This window comes from Molossus molossus, unplaced genomic scaffold (genome assembly GCF_014108415.1).
Source record: "Molossus molossus isolate mMolMol1 unplaced genomic scaffold, mMolMol1.p scaffold_m16_p_20, whole genome shotgun sequence".
Classification (NCBI taxonomy): domain Eukaryota; kingdom Metazoa; phylum Chordata; class Mammalia; order Chiroptera; family Molossidae; genus Molossus; species Molossus molossus.
The window spans coordinates 31,716,112-31,738,244 of record NW_023425356.1 but is presented as its reverse complement, the minus strand read 5'-3'; the positions used below and the strand labels follow the sequence as shown (position 1 = coordinate 31,738,244).

At 47.7% G+C, this 22,133-nt stretch overlaps 1 protein-coding gene across 1 annotated transcript; it reads left to right on the top strand.

Annotated features, from left to right (window-relative positions):
- The first annotated feature begins 810 nt into the window (after positions 1-810).
- PM20D1 (peptidase M20 domain containing 1) lies at positions 811-21,696 on the top strand. The gene is made up of 13 exons (XM_036273133.1): positions 811-1,066; positions 3,767-3,853; positions 5,339-5,571; positions 6,254-6,340; positions 7,423-7,556; positions 7,859-7,978; positions 8,766-8,841; positions 9,223-9,284; positions 9,529-9,607; positions 11,578-11,649; positions 17,224-17,392; positions 20,151-20,250; positions 21,466-21,696. The coding sequence occupies exons 1-13, from the start codon at positions 898-900 to the stop codon at positions 21,587-21,589; spliced, it is 1,512 nt and encodes a 503-aa protein (XP_036129026.1). The 5' UTR covers positions 811-897; the 3' UTR covers positions 21,590-21,696.
- The last annotated feature ends 437 nt before the right edge of the window (positions 21,697-22,133 follow it).

Below are 22,133 nucleotides of genomic sequence, written 5' to 3'. Positions count from 1 at the left end.
GTGTGAATTTTCAACCTGACCATGTCAGTAGTGGTAACCAAGAGTAATGCTATACTGGTTGGTCATACTCTCCACCTGCTGAGAGAATGGCCAAAGAGGGTGAATTGTTAACATCAAAAACCAAACAGAAACCGGCCTTGATTTTTCTCGAGCAGATAAAACCAATTTAGTCATACAAACAAATCTTAATTTGGCTTATGTTGCAAGACTAACTTGACGTGGGTTATTTCTTGCTTATGCTTCTGAAAATCATAAGCAAAACCTAAACTGTTTGCCAAGGTTGATATGAGGTAACCACTGAGAATTCTAATGTTGTAATCAATCAATCACTGTAAAGAAAGGTCACTGCTTTTCTCACTATATAAACTGCTTTATAACAATACACCCCTGATCCTCATTTCATGTTTTGGTTAAAATGCTCCTGGTTTATAAACTGTCTTTTTGGCGTGTGCACAACAAATGTTTTACTCATTACTACTTCAGTGATTGGGTTTACTTTGGCCATTTATGAACCTCTGACAAGCTTCATTCATTTTATTTTGCTTTCTCTCCACCCCCCTTTAAGTTGATTTAGTATCATGTAGTAAGGGATTTGTCACTATGTCAAAGCAGAAGATCAAGTACAGACACCACCTGCCATATGCCTGGAGCCCTGCCTCACCTCTGCTCTACATCAGCCTGCAAGAGGGCCATAAACTACAACCCCCAAAAGGCCTTGCGGGCCTGGGGCGGGGCAGTCCCACCGATTGGTTGACCCACAGCCTTATACCAACGATGATTGGTCAGTCTGAGAATGAGCTGGAGCTAAAGCCAAGCGGGAACTGGAGCGAGGGTCGCTGGCTGGGCGTTTGGGTCCAAACTCCAGTCGCAGACTAGCAGCCCTAAATTGAGAGAAAAATGACTCGGCGGTACGTTTCCGTGCTGGCCCTGGCGGCTGTGCTGCTGCTAAGTATTGCCACCGTCTCCAGGTCGAAGGGCCTAGGGGGCAAGGGGCCTCAGAGGGCTCCGCGAATTCCTTCTGAGTTCAGCCCAGAGGAACGCGTCACAATGAAGGAATCGCTGAAAGGTGAGCCTGCGTCCCCTTCGCCCACCTGTGCTCAGCAACGGGTCCCTCTCTCCAAGCCCGTCCCGGTACTCCCCCTCCTGTCGCAGAGGGTCCACTACTCAACTCGAGCTCCGCTACACTTCGCAGCCCAGCCTAGCCCGCTCCTCGCACCCTGTGCCCGGGCTTAGGGCCGCCCTTCTTCCCCAGCCCTGACTTGGAGGACTCCCGTGTTTCCTGCCTAGCCTGAAAGCTCCAACTTTGCCTCTGTTGGCAGAGCAGTCACCTATCCTAGCCCGTTTGCCTTTTTACGTGTACTTTTAACCTTTGAAAGTTTTGACTTATTTTCAATCTCTGCGTCAATTTAAAACGAAATTGTCTTCATCTTATCTACAGAGGCGAGAAATTGAGGTTTCGTTCATTTAAATGATCTTCCCCCAGGACTCCCCGGGAAGGAATGGGCACTGGGTGACAACATCTAGCACCTGTAGGACCCGCTGGACACCAAATAGCTCCAAGAAGTGTGTGTGGGGGGGGGGGGGGGGGGTCCTGGAGTGTGGTATGTTTCTAATTTCTTCTACTTAAAGGACATCTCTCTCTTAGACCTCAAACCAAGGCTTAAACGTATTTATCTTCCAATTCTGCATTTTCCAGGAGAAAAAACAAAAATTTCTGTTGAGTGCTAGATCCTGTGGGATAGAGATCCTTCTTCGCCATTGGGCTTAGCTCCACTCTTTTCCCTTTCATTAACAGAAACTGCCCAGCCCTGGCCGGTTCGGCTCAGCGGTTAGAGCGTCAGCCTGCGCTCCACAGTAAACCCGGGTGCGGTTCTGCTAAGGGCATGTACCTTGGCTGCAGTTTGTTCCCCGCCCTGGTTGGGTCGTGTGGGTGGCGGCCACTCGGTGTGTCCCTTTCACGTCGATGTTTCTCTCTTTCTCTTCCTCTCTCTCCCTCTAGCTCTATCTGAATAAAAAATGGAAAAATGTCCTCAGGTGAGGGTAAAAAAAGAGAAACTGCCTAGGTAAACATGTGCAGGCATATTCCAGGAGCAAAAGTTAACCCCTGTGATTGACTATAAACTGGAGTGGTAGGTCTGGGAGGTATATCAGTGCTTTTCCAAAGCATAGTATAGTCTTTGGAAAGGCATTGAGCAGCTGCTCACCAGAGTCTCTTTGCAAAGAAGAAAGCAAAAGCTAAGTAAGAACCTAAAGTAGGAACCTTATAGCAACATGGCTTAGAACTGAACAGGGACAAAACGCCTGAGTTCCATCTTGGATCCGCCTCTCATGTAGGCAATTTATTTAATCTTTTTGAACTTTGCCTTCCCTATCTAGGTAGGGCTGATCCTTAGAAAAAAACTGAGTACAGAATTAAGTTTGTCTTTCAGAGGCCTTGCCTTGACATCAAGCTGGTCCAGGTGCATTTTTTCCCACTGTGTTTTGGGATAGCTGTCTAATCAAATATTCTCATAATTCCTTGTGTTTCCCCTCCCAGTGGTGTTCGCATTCAATAATGGAACTTTTAAAGAGTGCAAAGCCTTCATGGCTCAAAGATGAGCCTATTGGCAATTCAGGAACTGAGATATCTGGGTAGAGCAGATAAGATTATTTAGGATTAAAGAGCTTGTTTGGGAGCTTCTAACGCCACACCTTCCCAGGTATCATGTGCCAAAAACAGCTGGCCTTAGCTGAGAGACAGTGTGACTGGATAAGCGAGTCCATGAGAAATAAGCCCACTCTGCACACAAAGCCTCATTCATGGAGGGACCCAGCACTGTGGGCTCCTGATTCATCAAAGGGATGGTGGTTTCAGAGGCAGAGTGAAGCCTTAGGGAGCAATTTATAGCAGTTCCCACTCAGGGCCAGGGTCCAAAATCTACTCTTCTCCACCTACCTCCATCTTGGATTTTATTCTCCTTTAAGAATCATGTTAGCCTGCCCTGGCCGGTTTGGCTCAGCGGTTGGAGCGTCGGCCTGCGGTACAGAGAGACCCGGGTTCAGTTCCCGCTAAGGGCACGTACCTCGGTTGCAGTTTGTCCCTGGCCCTGGTTGGTCGTGCGGTTGGCAGCCACTCGATGTGTCCCTTCACATCGATGTTTCTCTCTCTCTCTTCCTCTCTCTCCCTCCCGCTCTATCTGAACAAAAAAAAATGGGAAAATGTCCTCGGTTGAGGATTAAAAAACAAAAAAACAAAAACAGAATCATGTTAGCCTAAACAAACACAAAAGGCCTGCACTTAATGCCAGTTCTGCTGCTCATTTCAGGACAATCTTAAGCAGCTCTAACCTCTCTAAGCTTGTTTCCTCACCTTCAAATTAGGAAAAACAGCCCTGGCCGGTTTGGCTCAGCGGTTAGAGCGTCGGCCTGCGGTCCGGAGAGACCCAGGTTCGGTTCCCGCTAAGAGCACGTACCTCGGTTGCAGTTTGTCCCTGGCCCTGGTTGGTCGTGCGGGTGGCAGCCACTCGATGTGTCCCTTCACGTCGATGTTTCTCTCTCTCTCTCTTCTTCTCTCTCCCTCCCACTCTATCTGAACAAAAAATGTCCTCGGGTGAGGATTTAAAAAAAAAAAAATTAGGAAAAACAGCAGCACCTACTTTAAAGGAGTGTTTTGCCCTCCACAATAAGATACTGAATGTAAAAGCTGTCTTCAAGCACGGAGGGCTGTGGAAAACCAATGGCTGATATTATCTGTAATCTCCTGTCTCTTACTATCTGACTCTGACAGGTGCCATCCAGATTCCAACCGTGTCTTTCAACCCTGGGGAGTACAACACGACAGCCCTGGCTGAGTTTGGACAATACATTCGTGAAGGTCAGTCACAAACTGTGGAAAAAGGGTGGGAGAGTTAGGGACACAGTTCTTTAACAAGGTGATAAAGAAGTTTACTTTGTGACTGAGGACAATCTAATTCCCATGGGTCTCTGTTGAGTTTGTGCATGGTAGGCAGGGACAGAAAGGAGAATCCAGGAGTGAGAGCGAAGACAGAGGAGAGACTATAGATTTGCCCTTTGAACAACTAATGTACATAGCTGTTGGGTTGGAGTTTAAACTCTCCCAGTCCTTGCCTTTAATATGTGTTAGTCAATAAATCAGAAGATAGGACTAGGAATTCTTTCTTCCTGTGCAAGTTTCAAGAACTATGCCCCATGCTTCTCCCCCTACCACCTCCATACAAACACACACACATGCACACGCACAAACACACACTCCACTTACACAGGCCCTACTCCAGATTCATTACTAACACATTTCTGAGCTTCTAGAAAGTAAGCAACCTGGAGCTATTATACTGGTCCTCACCCCCACCGCCCACGAGCTGGGATGATGGGTCAAGGGGGAAAGGCGATTTGAAACTCCCCGCTCCCCCTATGAAAAGCTCAGAGCTCGTGGAGAATAGTAAGGCTATCTTCTTAAATCAAATAGAAAGCAGCCCCTCCAAAGTTGTCAGGGATCGGAGAAGCTGGCCTAGGGGCAGCAAGCAGGCCCCCCTCTACCACCCTGGGACAGGTGATTCTGGGATCAATCCCCAGCAGCCAGGCCGAGGCCAGGCTGGAAGTCTTTACTAAATAGGAGACAAAAGTACAGAACTAAATGTGCAGTGGCAGTAAACTAGACAAGCTGGCTGACACAATAAAAGCATATTCGACTTTGGGTTTTTGTTTTCAGGTATCCACATGGGTATTTGTGGATTCTTCCAACAAAGCCCAGTGGGAGAGCAAAGTTTTTCCTCCCATGTATCTAAGGCCACCTGTGTTAAGACTTATCTGTATCCTGAATGATTGACCCTGGGAACATTCACACTTGGATGCAGAAGTGTGACCTTGTGCTGGACAGAACAACCTGTTATGTCCATATAACACAAACAGTACGAGTTCTGTTTTTTTTAAAAGAAAATATTTCTGATTTCTTTTATATATAAGGGTCATATTTGGTTCCAAGTAATTTGGGTACTGGGGCCTACTGTATTCAAAATTTTATACATCCCTAGTTTGCACAGCCCTATAACATGTACTTATGATAACATGTTATATGGGTCAGACCAAGCCAAATCTTAAGCGATTGACTATCATAATGGTGGAGTCATGTATGTCATTACATAGCAATAATGCATTAAAATATGGGACAGACAAATTTCAGAGATTATGTGGGCAAATCAGAAATGAGACTGGCTTTGCCCCAGAAGGCTTCCTAAAGAAAGCTACTTTTTTTTTTAAGGCAGTGGCACCAAATGGTGGGAAAACCAAAGGAAATTTAAATCCGGCTTTCTCTCCCTGCTTTTCATCCCTTTGCTTCTAGTCTTTCCTACTGTGTTCAAAACCAGCTTTATCCAGCATGAAGTTGTGGGAGAATACAGCCACCTGTTCACTGTCCAAGGCTCGGACCCAAGCTTGCAGCCCTACATGCTGCTGGCTCACATTGATGTGGTGCCTGCCCCTGACCAAGGCTGGGAGGTGCCCCCGTTCTCTGGGTTGGAACGTGATGGCTTCATCTATGGTCGAGGCACACTAGACAACAAGAACTCCGTGATGGTCTGAAATGCTCTGTTCCCTCTGCCTTGGGGCCCTGAAGATCAACCCAGACTGGGGGGTGCTCGGCTGACCCCGGGAGACAGGAGGTTATTATGGTAGAAAGAACCTTGGCTCCAGGAGACTTGGGTTCCAGCCATGAGTTCGTCACTTCCCTTTTCTGGGCCTTGTTTTCTCAACCATGAAATGGGGTTTAGAGGAGATGGTCCCCAGGGACCCCTTCAGCTCTGACATTGATAAATGTATACTTTTGTCCAGGTGGTAAAGGTTTTATGCAGAGCTCTGCTTTCCTACATCCCATCCCCCAGGACAGTTTGAATTTGTTATCCTAATTTTTTTCCTCTGTATTGATTTTTAGAGAGAGAGGAAGGGAGAGGGAGAGAAAGCTAGAAACATCGATGAGAGAGGACATCGACTGGCCACCTCCTTCATGCCCCCCACTGGGGATCGGGCCCACAACCTGGGCATGTGCCCTGACTGGAAATCGAACCAGTGACCTCTTGATGCACGAGTCCACACTCAACCACTGAGCCACACCAGATGGGCTGAATTTGTTATCTGTAAAGAGAGTCTAGCCAATCCCAGTTGCGCCAGCCCTGATGCAGGTAGCTGAACGTCTCTCATGCCCTGGTACTCCCACTAGACAATCACCCTTTTCCTCTTCTGTGATATTTCTGTCCCCCAGGCAATCCTACAAGCCTTGGAGCTCCTGCTGATCAGAAATTACATCCCCCGAAGATCTTTCTTCATTGCTCTGGGCCATGATGAGGAGGTAGGGCCTCTTCATCTTTTACCTCTCTGGGACCCCTATGGGCCGGGGGGGGGGGGGGGGGCTGTCTTTGCCCGGTCCAGTTGCTCCCCACCTGCAGGGTCTTCAGGATGTGATGTGGTGGTTTGCCAGCTTCTTTGTGTATCTGTGTGCCAGAACCCTCGAAGGCCCTTGACCAAAATGCAGTTTCCAGGCCCTGTGTCATAGATCTGAATTTGTTTTTAAAAGACTATATTTTTTTAGAGAAGTTTTAGGTTCACAGAAAAATGGAGACTAGAAAGAGATTTCCCATAAACTCCCTACCCCCACACATTCATTGTGTCCCCCATTATCATATCACTGTCTCCCACCAGGGTGGTATGTTTGTTACAATTGATGAACCTACATGGACACATAACAATTACCCAAAGCTCATAGTTTACATGAGGGTTCACTCTTGGTGTTTGGACAAATGTATAGTGACATGTGTCCATCATTATTATATCATACAGAGTATTTTCATTGCCTTACAATCTTCTATGCCCTGCCAATTCATCCCTCTCCCTCTCCTTTACCCCTGGCAACCACTCATCTTTTTACTCTCCCCATAGTTTTGCCTTTCCCAGAATGTCAGATAGTTGGAATCATACAGTATATAGCTTTTTCAGATTGGCTTCTTTCACTTAGTGATATGCATAGATCTGAATTTTTAACTAACTCCCTGGTAATATCTAAGGCAGGCAGGTGGTCCATCAAATAAACCTTGAGGAACATTGGTGTGTTGGAAAAAGAACTAAGAGGGAGATCACTGAATATGTTTTATCTCCCGTGATGCTGCTTACTCTGACCCTTGGCAAATTACTTTATTCTCTGGGTCCCAGTTTCTTTATTTGTGAAATGAGGGGTGTCTGGCCCTTCCAGCTCTGATACTCCAGGAATCTGTGAGACAGTATTGTCTAGAGTCCTGTCCCCACCCCCTTTCCTCCAAGAAAGGAGATTGGGCAGGAAGGTACTGGAGGCCCTAGCTAAGCTGAATGGGTCTCCATTAGCTATCTCTGGAGGTCTGGCTGAGAAAGACTGACTGGCTCCGGGTTCAATATCTATAGGTGTCAGGGGCAAATGGGGCTCAGAAGATCTCAGCCCTGCTACAGGCAAGGGGTGTACAGCTGGCCTTCATCGTGGATGAGGGAAGCTTCATCTTAGATGGTTTCATTCCCAGTCTCAACAAGCCTTTTGCCATGTAAGTAAAGCACCCCTCCCCCACTTGGAAAGCATTCTCACCCATGGGAGATGACCCCAGCCTGGTAACTGTAAGCCATGCTGAAATAACTCTGTGTTTTACTCCTCTTGCTTTGATTTCCCTGAGCTTTGACTAATTCTGGGTTCCCCTTTCCCCTCCTCCTCTTAAGGTATAGATTTCTTTAAGTAGCTTGGAGCTGACCTTCTAGCCCACCAGACCACTGTGCAGATTGGCCTGTGGGCCTGTGGGATCATTCAAGGTGGGAGGAAGTTAGGAGGGTCCTCTCGGATTCTCTCCTGCAGGATTTCTGTCTCGGAGAAGGGTTCACTTAACCTTATGCTGCAAGTAAACATGACTCCAGGCCACTCTTCAGCTCCTCCCGAGGAGACGAGCATTGGCATCCTGGCAGCTGCTGTGAGCCGGTGAGCAACCCCTGGCCCTGCTCCCTTGCCAGGCTCAGGATGGAAGACTTGGCACTTTCCCACTGTGACTTTGAGGAGGCTAAGCTTCCTGCCCTGAGGTGGGGCTGGACTGCAGGGAGGACAGAGCCACCAGTACCCAGGCAAGAGTTAGAGGTCAGAAGGGGATCTACCCACATGGCCAGCAAGGGCCAGCAAACAAAAGTTAGGTCAAGTAGCTGGAAGAGTCCAAGGTCCAGAACAGAAGTTAGAAATACAAGCTGGTGATGACGTACGCTGTCTAAATTCTCCACCTGCCCTGCTAAGAGGACGAAGATAAACGAAGGCTGCCGGCTGTGGGTGAGGACAGGAGGATCTGTTCAGCACTCACTTCTGTCTGGGTTTTGTTGTTGTTTTATTAGCAAATAGGGAAGAAGAACAATGTTTATTGGATTAAATATTCAACTGACGACCTACCACATTCAGGCTTTGTGCCCCGTAGTGGGGAAAGACAGACAGTGTTTCCTAAAGTAACCCACAGTTAGTGAAGAAGACCGACAATTCTGCTACAGTGTAGTAAGTGATAGGGGAACAGGGTACCCTAACTCAGACTTGGTAGACAGAGATAGCTCCTGCTGGTGGAGAAGAAGTGGTCTTGCTGGTCCTTTGAGATCTTTGAATGGTTAATTGGTGGAGGTGAATAGGAGGCCTCCTGGCCTGTTGAAACATCCTGTCTCCCTCCTTCTCCTCTTCAGACTGGTGATCTTTGACTGGGGCTGGGTACGTCTTGAGAACGCCTTTTCTCTTGTAGACTGGAGCAGACACCACTGCCGAACATGTTTGGAAGTGGGCTGCCGGAGATGATGTTGCAGCAACTGGCTACTGAGGTGTGGGGAGAAGCCTCACATAATACTGGTCAGCTGTGGAAGAGAAAGAAAGGGTGGCAGAGAAGAAGCCTTTAGAGTAATAAAAGGGTCCTACTGCTTACCAGTGCTCTGCCCATTCCCAGCCAGTGACTGAGCCAGCACACACGGATCTGGCTTGTTCCTGGAAGTTCTTGGTGCTTATCTGAGACCCTAAGGCCTAACACACCCAGGCACCCTTTGGAAGCTGGTTTTAACTCGAGAAGTGGTTCCCACTCATCCTTGAGGCGACCGCTGAGGGCCCTCAAGGCAGATCTAGAGTAGGAAGGGACCCAGCCTCAGGTACAGGTATGACCCTGTTATGCTGACCCCTCTGAAATCCTGCTGACCTGGTTTTTCTTTCAGTTTTCCTTCCCTGTCAATATAGTCTTCAGCAACCTGTGGCTATTTGGGCCCCTTGTAAGCAGGTAAAGTTCTATCTGTCCTTCCCTCACACCCCACCCCACACCTACTTACCGCCCAGTCCCCTCTCCTTGGCTCTACTGGACCTGACTAATAATTGTCCCTCAGACATCAGATGCTATATGCAATTCACATATAGGTTGTTTTCCTCCTAGACTTAAAGATCTCCCAAGGTTCAGGCAAGTGGGTATCCCTCCATCCCATCTTTTTCCCATTAAACAACATTTCATCTTATTCCTTTGGCTTTAGATTAATGGAGAGGAATTATATAACCAACGCACTGGTCAGGACCACCACAGCAATCACCATGTTCAAGGCAGGGATCAAGGTAACATCATCTGGTTCCTCCCGTATACCTTTTCCTCGCTGCCTGTCCACCCCTCCATTCCTTGGCTTTATTCCCTGGCTCCTCCTTCCTTGTCTGGTTACCAGTGGAATAATAGGAAGGCCCAGTGCTGAACTGCCCTGTGTCATCAGTTGGGTACGCCTCAAAAGCAAGAGTTCTAGCTGAGGTCTACAAACTCTGAAATCGCTGGTCAGATTTTGTATAATAGTAGTGTTTTCGGGGGGTGTTCGTGATCCCCCTCGGGTTCTTTGGATTGTACCAAAAAACAACCATTACACTAGTGTGAATGAGAGTTCATTCTTGTGACCTATACTCATTCAACGTGTCATATATTTACCTGGCATTTTGGTCAGGGAGACTAAAGGCTTCTAACCTATCTACTAGCAAAGATCTTTTTCTATTACTCTTCTTCATATTTCGAAAGATATATCCACCTAACAAATTTAATGAGTGACTAATGTATTTTCTCCTTGTGTTACTGAGTTGAAAAGAGAAACTCACCTGCCACTTATAAAGTCTATAACATCTGTGATATATACAGCACTTAAAATATGTACATTGCATTCCCAAAGTACACTAAATATTGGGTGGCCTTAGCAAACCAATTCTCTGTGAGGTTTCCTTTTATAGAAATCAGTTTCAGGTGAATAATACCTTGATAAATTTTTATTCTAAGAACTACTTTTCAGCAAATTAGTCTACTTCCAGTTGGATTGGCTACTCGGGGCATCTCTGTTCAAAGGAAGCCAAGCCACGCTAGTTAGCATGGGTATAGGTCTTTCTGAACTCATGGAAGGAGTTAGACCATTTCTATTGTTATAAGCACCACCAACACAACTTCAAGCAGCACCATTCACCTAGAACACAATGTAGCTTTGTGGAGCTCTGGTAATCTAGAGCCCAGGTTGAGTAGAAGTGAATGGGACCTCAGAAATCCTTCCTGGCGTACGTCGGCTGGACCGGAGCTGTCTTCACCAGCTGCCTAGGGTGTCCACCAGAATAATAGTACTATGTCCTTGCATTTGAATGGTGTTTTTATCTTTCCAGAGTACTTGAACATCGTTACTCCATTTGATCTTCCTATCAGCTCTATGAGTACCATTGCCCCAATTGCCAGCTAAGAAACAGAGATACAGGAGGTTGGGCAGAGGGGGGCAAAAAGGGAGAAAATGGGAGACATCTGTAATACCATCAACAATAAAGAAAAAAATAAAGAAACAGAGGTACAAAGAGGTTGCACGTATTCAAAGTCAGTCATCTAATTTGTAACAGCCCAGTTCTCCTGTCTGGTGCTTTTTTGCATATATCAGATCAAAGAAAGATACACGATTGGGAAATCTGTTCTCTCATGGCCTCTGGGGAGGAGGGTGGAATCCCTCCCTAGCTTAACTGTCTTTTCCAGTTAGTCCTGGGATCTTTCTGGTAAGAATAGTCAAATTTCACAACTGGATGTGGGGAAATCACCAGCAGCAGCAGCAACACCACCAAGATCCCCTTCCGGGGTCAGACATGCCACGATGGGGCCTGCAGAGGCTCTGGTGCCCTGTCCTGGGCAAGCACTGGCACTAACCCTTGCAGGAAGGTCCTGGGCACCCTGGGAAGGAGAGCACACACACAAGGCTGCCAATGGCGCTCTCCGGGGCCGACACAGAGATGCCTGGGCATCACAGAGAAAGCTGTCTTGCTCTGAGCCGTTCTCTATAATGCCCTCCAGGCCCAAGAAGCACAAAGATCTGCCCTGAAGCAGAAACATAATCTAGCTCTGAACACAATCACATGGCAAAGGCCCAGGGAAGACAAGAGACAGACTAAAAAAAAAAAAATCAAGCCCCAGATCTTTAAATCAAATCAGCTCCCTCTCCCCCTACTGGTGGTAGTAGGCATTTCCTGGGCAGGGGGCAGGGTGGACCTTTGAGATGGGCTCCGGCCAAGGTGTGTATTTCTCCCTCTAGGTGAATGTCATCCCCCCGATGGCCCAGTCCACAGTCAACTTCAGGATTCACCCTGCACAGACAGTCCAGGAGGTACGTACCATAGATTCCTGGCGACTGGTTTAGATCAGGAAGTGTGGCCCTCGAGACCTGGGTTTAGCTGTAATCTCAGGGCTGGCCTAGTCTCATTTGTTCAGCCAACATTTTTCAAAGGCTTCCTATGCACCAGGTACTTGGCTAGAATAGCAGGTCTCTGGTTTGGGGGAATTGGGAGTCTGGGGGTGGGCAGTGGATACTAATAAATAATAGTAGTAGTAGCGAACATAGTGGGCTTGCTATGCATGTGGTCTTGTCCTAAGATGTACACACACTCATCTAATCCCCACAACCACCCTATGAGGTAGGAATTGTATTACCCACATTTAATGGGGAAACTGAGGCACGGGTAAGTAACATGCCCAAGATTACCCAGCTAGCAGCCTAGTTCCAGACTCTGTGTTTTAAGCTACCATACTATACTCCGATTATAACAATTTGTGGTGAACAAATGAAAATAGGATCAACTCAAAGAAGGGAACTGATGCTACCCTGGGAGGGTCAGGAAAGACATTTCTAGCCACCGGAAATTTGAGCTGACTTTCAGGACAGAGAGGACTTGGCTGGAAGTAAGGCATTTCGAGGAAGACTAACATCAAGTAAAGCTGAAGGGGAGGATAAATTGGGGGAAAGTGATGAGAGATGGAAATGGAGGTGCAGCTTGGAGATCAAGGCCTTGTATGTCATGCTGATGAGTCTGGGCTGTCATCTGTGGACGGAAGGGAACCGTCAGAGGTCTTCAAACAGGACAGGGATCTGCTCAGATTTGCTTCGAGGGAGGTAATGACGTCAGCAATGTAGAGGAAGTTGTGGAGCAGGAAGAGACAGGGTTGTGACCTCTCAGGCAGAGGGTATGAAGGTCTGAACTGAAGCCATGGTCATGGGATGAAGAAGAGGGTGCCCACAAGGGGGGTGGGGGCAGAGAAAAGTGGGATGGCTCCAAGGTTTTTTCACTTGAGTAGTTGGCCAGGCGCTGGTGCCTTTAACCAAAATTGGGAATTTGAGGAGAGCAAGTTCGCAGAGAAATAGAATGGTGCGGAAGGTTGAGAAGCTCATAATGTATTAATAGGTCGTTATAAAAACCTCAGGGCTGGAGAGAGGATGACCTGGAGATATAGGCCGGAGTGCTGTTAGCATAACCTCTAGCATCAATAAAACTTCATGGGAAGGATGTGTACAGTTAGGAGAGAAAAGGGTTGAGGACAGAGCCTTGCAATGGTCTACTACAAACAACTTAAAAACTGTAACAATGGCCCTGGCCGATTTGGCTCAGCAGTCAGAGCGTCGGCCTGCAGTCCAGAGGGACCCGGGTTCGGTTCCCACTACGGGCATGTACCTCGATTGCAGTTTGTCCCCGGCCCTAGTTGGCCGTGTGGGTGGCAGCCACTCGATGTGTCCCTTTCGGGTCGATGTTTCTCTCTCTCTTCCTCTCTCTCTCCCTCCCGCTCTATCTGAACAAAAAATGGAAAAAAATGTCCTCAGGTGAGGATTTAAAAAAACAAACTGTAACAGTGAATGAATAATGGCAAATTGTGATGAGAGCCATGACGAAAAGGGACCAGGTGCTGTTGGAGAACATAATGAGGAGCCAGACCCTGTTTGGGGACTGGTAAGGCTTCCCTGAGGAAGTGACATTTGAGCTGAAGCTGAAGGGTGAGTAGAAATTACACAGAATGTTTGACATCTGCAGGAAAGTCTGGCTTATTTAAACAGCAGGTAAAGACAAACATAACATGATCTCACTTATTTATGGAATCGAAGGAAGAAAATAAGTTGACCAACAAAATAAGTTGAATCATAGAGGCATTGAACAGACTGACATACCTCGGTCAGGGGATAGAGGATGTAATGAGAAGAGATAAACCAAAGAACTTATATGCATAAATATAAATATATATATATTTAAATGGTCAAAAGAGGCAATTGGACCTATTGGGTCAATAACACATTCAGAATTAAGCTGAGTTAAGGGTGGGTGGTGTTTCCTGGGTGTCAGCTACATCTAGATGTCTGTGGCCCTTTTTCCCTAAGTTCTCCCCCATGGAAAGTTTTGTTCTGTCACAGAGTGGGAGGCATACCCCTCTTTGCGGAAGGGGGGTTGGGTGGAGACAGGTTAACGGCCTGCCCAGAGTCACCCGGCATTCCGGGGGCATTGGGACCAGTGTGAGCCCTGGGCTCTATTGCTTTTCATCAAGTGCCAACCTTTGTCCTCTCCCTGGGGGCTCACGGGGCCAGGAAATCACGAATTCCCCTCATTGAGCTGCTTTCCACCGGTTTTTTTCCAGCCTCATTCCCACTCCATGCCCTTTTCAGGGGCTGTTTCCACCAGCTGGGCTTTCATCTCCCCAGGCTCTGGCTCCCTTCCCTCCTCTCCAGTCCCCTGCCACAGTGGCCTTCCTTCCCGGCCTATCTGATGAAAGCCCTAGGCCCGTCCTGCCCACCTGCCCAGGGAGGAATGGAAAGCCTCCATCATCCCCAAAGCCCACAGCACCCTTTGTCCTGGTCACTCCACTCCATGCATCAGGGACACTCCCTGCTGGTTGACGGCCATGGGTACCGAGCCTTGGGCTGATCCCCCGGGAACACAAACAGCTCCCAGAGTCCTCTGTCTCCGTCTTTAACTGGTCTCTACCATGTTGCGGATATAGATAGGTCGCCATTACCTTCAGAAATATAATAGGCCACCGTGTGGAAGGGAAGATTTATTCTGAATGGGCCTCACAGGATAGAAATAAGGCCACTGGGAGGTGCTTCAGGGAGCCCCCTCTTAAAGGAGAGTTTGGGAATATGGAGCCTGGGATGGTCATGAGCTCCTAAGATGCCGGAGGTCCTCTCACCCAGAGGCTAATGCAGGAGATTCCTTCCTTCCTTCTCCCTCCCTTCCCCAAGTGTTTGAGTGGCTACTCTGGGCTAGGCATTCATACAAGCCCTTGAGAAAGTGGTGACAAGATTCCCATTCCAGTGGCACTCGTGGTCTAGTGGGGAAGACAGCAATCAGCAAGTAATCAAATGAACACTGATATTTTTTAAGAGATAAGTATCACAAAGAAAAGTATAAGACGATGTGTCACAAAGTGATTTGCGGGTGGAGGGGGAGCCGTGAGCCGCGAGCCGCGTTCAGGACAGTGGCCAGTCCCGTCTGAAGGGGCATTTGCACTGAGACCTGGGGGACAGCGTTGAGGCAGCAAGAGCACAGGCCTCTAATTTCCACAGAAGTGAAGTTCTGCTGGGTGTTTATGATGTGTCTAGTACCATATCATATCCTGTGACGTATATGCAAGACCACAAAATAGAAAAGCACTGGGCTTAGACGCTACAGGAAGCCACGTCTCATTTCATTATAAGAAAGACATGCACAAGGTAGCATGAAATAGAACACGTGATGGTGAGCTTTCTGCCGCTGGAAGTATTCAAGCACAGGCTGGATGACAACCCGTCAGGGGTGTTCTAATGAGCAGCCTACAACAGAAGCTGGGCTTACCAATTTTTAAGTATCTGTTGTCCTTGCTTTCAACAAATTTACCATTCACTTGAGGGGAAAATATATCTACACATAAAACAGAGAACAACATACTGTTGTGGGAATGTGCTATAAGGACTGTAGGAATTTATAGAAATGAGAGATGAATGTGCTCCTAAGTAACTTGGGGGTTCCTTTTACGATTGACCAGTCCCTCCTCCTAGTCCCATTCTGGTGACTCTGATTATTGCCCAAGACGGTCCCTCTATTCTAAACAGGCAAATAGCAGCTAACACTTCCGGAGTCTACTGGCCTAAGCATGTGTTAATTTCAGTAGTGGTCACAACCACTTCCCAAGTAGGTGCTGTTACCCACATGTTAACAGATAAACAAGCTGAAGCACAGAGGTTAAGGAGCTCACCAAAGTAATACAACAGTCAAGTTCGGTTCCTCCTCAGTTTTCGGGCATACCCCTTCCCATGTTCAGGTTGCTGCCTGCCTGTTCTCTATCAGTTTCATATCCTTCCTTCAAATTCCAGCTCAAAATTCATACCATTAAGGAATTCCTTTGAAATGAGCACCACCGTCTTGCTAGTTCTACTCCTCACCGCGTCAACCTGTATGTACTTTGGAAGCAATTAAACGTCATCTTTTTGACATCAGACAGACTGGGTTCAGACACCCAGCCCAGCAGTCCTGGATAAGCCACTTAATGAGACAGCTCCCGGGATTATTTTTATTGGTCCACATCTTTTAGATGTCATGTGTTCAACATTTCTTGCATGCCTTTAATATTCTTAGCAGCGGAAGGATAGAAATGAGGTAGACACAGGACTTGCCTTGAGTCAAGAGTGAGGTGAGCCCCTCCGAGCAGATAGTGAGAAGACTGAGCTCTTGTGGCCTCTCACTCAGGGTGTGTCCAGTCTGGCTGGCCTCTTCAATTTCCAGGAACAGGAATCTTAGTAATTTGGGTCAAGGGCAGCAGGCACTGTCCCAACCCATCTCAAAGGGCATGACTTCAGGAACCTCCCGGTACATCAAGACTATGTCAAGACTATATATTGTTGTATTATATAGTATTTGGGATATAAGTACGAGGGTAACAATAAGCTCTGAGTCCACCCACCCCCAATCCAAAAGAAGGATATTGTTTTGGCTCAAATGGTGGCTTCTAAGCCAGAGGTAGAAACCTTTTCCTTTCCAGACTCAGCTCCTAGCATGCTTCTAGGGAACACTGACCTAAAAGGGGTGCTCTTGAGATAATGCCCCAACTGTGGGACACTCTCCTATCTAGGACAGAAGTTCTAAAGCAACTGCTGATCCCATGGGTTGAGACTAGTGCCGGGGCTTTCCCTGTGCAGCTGGGTGGGTTTGGGGGCCGCGCTCAGCCAGCCTCCTCGTCCATTCCCACATGGCTCCATGTGACCTAATCCTTAGGGTCTGGTCTGCATCCTGCCAGAACTTTTCCCGGATTCATCTCTAGTCATTTCAGACTGAATTTTCTAGGAGCTTCCTTGGGTTCCTTCCTGAGGAAAGGAGACAAAGAGAGAAAACTTGAACACCAGTCCCCCAACTCCTGACTTGTTTGTCTGTGTTGAACTCATCTTCCTGGCTCCAGTGCAGTTGGTTACAAACAGGAAGCAGGGATGCCCAGCGAGGGGAAAGCCAAGTGTGTGACCAGGTCATCACCTGTCCGAGACTACGCCAGGTTGGAGTGAGGTCATCACATCTATTCCCCGACCTCGAGATGGTGGAGATTCACATTCTGCTGACTCTCCTACAGTCTTACTCAACCCTTGGCTCACAACCCAAGGGAAAGAGCCATCATTTCCTGATTTTCCTGTTCCCTACCTGCCTCATGGCTAAGAGGCAGGTCTTCCAAACTGTAACCTAAGTCGACTATGTTATAGATTGCTTTCCAGGAAGACCCAGCTCTTCTGTCTCCTATAGCCAGTTGGCTGAACTTGGGTCCCAATGCTAAAATGAATCTCCTCTGGAACTCTAGGGTTCTGCCATGCTCAAGAGAAATCAGGACTTTTTAAACTTCTATAGTCCTGTGCTTGGATAGCAGGTTAGTAAGAAATCAAACTCCTTTTGTGTCCTCCCTGGAGGTCCTTGAACTAGTCAAGAACATTGTGGCTGATGACCGGGTCCAGTTCCATGTGTTGAATGCCTTTGAGCCCCTGCCAGTCAGTCCCTCTGATGATCAGGCCTTGGGCTACCAGCTGATCCGCCAGACCTTACAATCTGTCTTCCCGGAAGTCAACATTGTTGCTCCAGGTAATGACTTCATCATCTGTGGCTGGAGGGAGGTGGGGGCTGGAACTGTTTTCTATCCAATGACCACTTCCCTACCCCCAGCCCAGCTGTTGAGCCTGAAAACAGCTGGCTACTTCCCCTCCTGATGGGTCTGGAACTGTATCCACCTCCTTCCTTGGAGAGGAAGTGAGAAAGCAAACAGGAAAGGAGCAGAAACAATAAATTAGGTCAGGTCAAGCCTGAGTTCTTGCTTAACCTAGACCAGAGTGAATGAAGGAGAGGATCCACCCAGAATCCCCTGCCGTGGAAGAGTCACGGCGGGGACCAAGTTCCCCCCGTCTGGTTCTGATCCATTCTAGGATACAGCTCAGCAGTGGAACTCAGAATCAGAAGCCTAGCAACACCTCCAAGCCTACACCATTTTTCATCCACCCCCTTCTCTCCCAGCAACAGCACCTCTGTGTGCTCTCCCCAGTCTTCAGCACACCATGTAGACAGTGGCTTTTGAATTTAAGAGTGGAAGAACCATCTCCCCCAGGGAACTTATTAAAATGCAGATTACCTGGACCTATCCCCAAAGATTTGGGTTAACCAGCTCTGGAGAGGACCCTGGAATCTGCATTTTAAACAGATACTCCGGGGAATTCTAACACCAGATAATGGCTGACCGTAGTTTGAGAATCTCTGGTCTATGGTGTGAGGAGGAAATGCTCTAATGTTAAGAACTGGGTCCAGTTTCTTTTTACCTAGGTTTAGTCATGGAGTCCCTCAAACGTTGTCTAAGCCCATACTCAGGACCCGCCCCTCTGCTAGGCATGGGCCCTTAAAGAGCTTACTGTGAAATTCCACATCCACACACTCAGGAATGAAAAAAAGCAGCCTTGTTTTGTTTTTTTTCATCAACCTAAATCTGACTGTAAGCCCCTCTCCTCAAAAAATTCAAACTCAGCCCTGGCCAGTGTGGCTAAGTGGTTGGAGCTTCAGCCGGCGCACCAAAGGGTCTTGGGTTCAATTTCCGATCAAGGGCACATACCTGGGTTGCAGGCAGGTTCAATCCCTGGCCCTGGTCGGGTTGCAGGAGGCAACCAATTGATGTTTCTTTCTCTTGTGCGTACACTCTCTCTCTCCCCCTTCCTTCCACTCTCTCTTAAAATCAGTGGAAAAAATATCCTTGGGTAAGGATCAACAAAAAGAAAAAAGAAAGAAATTCCACTTTAGACATTAATGAGGCCTCCAAGGACCCCCACCACTCCCACCTTGAATCAGGTCCTCAAGGTTTATGTAGCAACACAGCACTGAGAGTCCCTGGGCCAATGGTCATTGGTCCTTGTGGTTACCTCTGAGACACCCATTGTCCTAGACACAAGGTCACTTCAGGTTGGAGATTTCCTCTGATTCACTCCCTGGCCTGTGTGGAGAGTGGGGTCTTTGACTCTAGATCTAAGATCTCACTCCCTGAAGGTCCCAAGCAGCCATCCCCTCTGAGGTCTGCCACCTCCTCAGACCGCTGCCACAGAGGAGGGCTTGGGTTCCCAGCATCCAGGACCCCTGGCTCTCACCGTCACATATTCTCCTTTCTTGGCCCTTAAGGGCTCCCTACCACCCTCTCCTTTCTGGGGCATCTGCCATAATCTCATGCCCAAGTTAGGCTTTCACAGAAAAACGATAGGCAGCAATCAACTGGCAGAAATCCCCAACGCAAGGAATTGTGAGGGGCCTAGTTACCAATCTACAACCAAGAGTGGAAAATGGAACACAAGACAAGTTACCATCGTATCATCCCGCCACACTTCTGTCGATGCTCCAGGGGGTCTCCTCCCCGAGGGCAGTCCTATCAGGACAAGTCCTAGCCCCCGCCGGGGAGTTGTGTGAGCTGCTTCAGGAAGTGGGACAGGACAGGAGAATATCCTGGGACTTGGCAAACCTGAGCTTTGATGCTCAGAAGACAGAGGATGAGAAAAACAGGAAGTTATGTTCCACTTTGCATTTTATAGCAGTAAAGTTCTACAGAGGGTGTTTATTTATTTATGTTTTCCTTTATTGATTTTACAGAGAGAGGAAGAGAGAGAGAGAAACATCGATGAGAGAGAACATCGATTGGCTGCTTCCTGCATGCCCCCCACTGGGGATCAGGCCCACAACCTGGGCATGTGTCCTGACCAGGAATCGAACCAGTGACCCCTTGATGCATGGGTTGATGCTCAATCACTGAGCCACACTGGCTGGACAGAGAGTGTTTATTTTTTATCTAGAATTATACAGAAAAAAAGCCGGGGCAATAAAGAAGTGATATTTAGATTTCTGGATACCTACAGGGGTTGGCAAAATTAGGTTTATGACTGTGAGTACACAAAACAGTTTATTCTTGTATAATTACGTGTTCTTGTATTATATATTTTTTCATGCGGACAACTATGAACCTATTTTTTCCCACCCCTGCAGATTTCTAAAACCACCTGGCTATGGGTATGAAATAAAGGTATTGGCCTCCCTGGTCAGCATGGAGAGAAGACACTTAGCTTTGGATCCATTCAAGGGATATCTCACTAATGCCCTAGGGAGGAGCTTCCATGTTTCTGGCTGAAATGGTGTTTCAGTAAGGTTTTGAACATGGGTAGGCTAAATGATAAATATTCATAGCTGCAGGCTCCCAGGAGGGCCCAGATTTTGCTCTGCAGTAACCTAGGGGTCTTAATTTTCCAGCCAGCCCACCTCCAACCTCTTCCTTGGCTTGGTTGCTCACATAGAGCCCCCTTCCCCCTTGATCTTCCCTTTCTAGGTATTTGTATTGCTCAGACAGACAGCCGACACTATGCACACCTCACCACTGGCATCTACAGGTTCAACCCCATCTACCTGACGCCTCAGGAATTCCGTAGGTGAGTGAGTGGGACAGGTTTGATAGAACTAACCTGTCCCCTTCCCTTCCCTTTTTCCTGAAAGTGCACAGAATGGGAGAAGGCCTGGATTTGCACAAACTAAACTGGAGACATTGTAGAACCCAACTGCCAGGCCTCTTCAACGCGAGTCTTGCCACTCCCCAGAATGTGTGGGAATTGGTCACTATTTTTCGGGGATGGAGAGAAAAAAAGATGATTGGAGAGAACCTGGTGGAATTAGGACCCTTGAGTGCTAATTCCAGCTCTTCCTCCCTTTGGGAGAGTACTTACCCTCTGAACCTCATTTTCTCACCCAAAAAGGGGGGGACTCCAGAGTTCTTGATTACCACTCAGTGAAACGCAGACACATGTGAGGTCAGATGGGCACCTGCTTTGAATTCTGAGAAGGAAACACACTAGAAGAATCTAAGACATGATCACCCATTTTAACTGCTGTGTGTGAATTACTACTTTGTGGGTTCTTCAGCAAATTTTAGACCTTGGGGTGTGGAAGGATGGTTTCCATTTACCTCTCTGCTCTTTTTCGTATCCAGACCTGATTTCCCCACAGTAAGTCAGTTTCCAACAGAATGAACATATTGGAATATGAGCTTAAGAACAGCTTTCATGGTTTTGCAGGGGGTGGGGAGGGCTGTCAATGAAGGGCCAGGTGGTTACTCTTTATTTCCCTTCGTCTTTGAGGTTCCCTGTGTGGTTTTGGCTGTGTGTTGTGTTCTGTGTTGTTTAGGGGCAGGTTGCAAGCATGAGGTCTGATAGTAAAGTTCCTAGGTCAAGAAGTACCCTAGACAGTTGCCCTCCCCAGCCTCTTGCACCCCTAGTAATTGGGGGTGGGGTGGGGTGGGAACAATGCTGATATCAAGAAAAGTCTAACTAGAGTCCCTGCCTAAGAGAAAGAGAATTAGAGAGATCATTTCTCTTCAGAGGAGAAATTATCAAAGGATTCCAGAGCAGGAGATGATTTCATGTGCCCAGGGGTTTATTACTATTTTCCCCCACTGTTCTGTGCCATGGGCTCAGATCCTGGAGAGATGACCCGTGTTGTCATAGGAAACCTCACTTCTTACAAATGGCCTCTCCCACCTTGCCCACTTCCTACCCCTGAGGACGCAAGGCCAGTGGCTTCCGGGGTAGGGGTGGGGAGTGCGCTCCAATAACATGGGCTTCAGCAGTGGGCCCTCTCCTTTCTCCCCTCAGCATTCACGGAATCAACGAGAAGATCTCAGTCCGAAACTACGAGACCCAAGTGAAATTCATCTTTGAGTTTATCCAGAATGCAGACACAGACCAGGAGCCAGTGTCTCACCTGCACGAATTGTGAGGTTCAGGAGCAGCTGGCTTGGGGGTGCCTGACCCTGGGCCACGACTAAGCCAAGGGAGAAAGCCAATGTTGATGAAACTTTGGATCAAAACCACATTTTAGCCCTGGCTGGGGAGCTCAGTTGATAAAAGCATTATCCCAGATACCCAAGATTGCAGGTTTGATCCCAGGTCAGGGCACATGCAAGAATCAACCAATGAATGCATAAATCAATGTCTCTCTCTCTCTCTCTCTCTCTCTCTCTCTCTCTCTCTCTCTCTCCCCTCCCTCCCTCCTTCTCTCTCCCCCACCCCACTTCCTCTGTCTCTCTCTCTAAAATCAATCAATAAATAATATAACTTTAAAAAGACACACACATTGTAATGCATCACCACCTGCCTTGCTCCCAAGAACAAGGTCAGGGGACAGCCAGCAAAAATCTAGCTTCACCCTCCCTCCTGCCATCTCCATCCCTTAACTGAACAGCATTTCCTGCCTTCTTAGCCCTGTCTTAGAAGGTATCCGGCTTGTCTGGTTATTTAACAGCTCCACGCTCCAGGCCTGA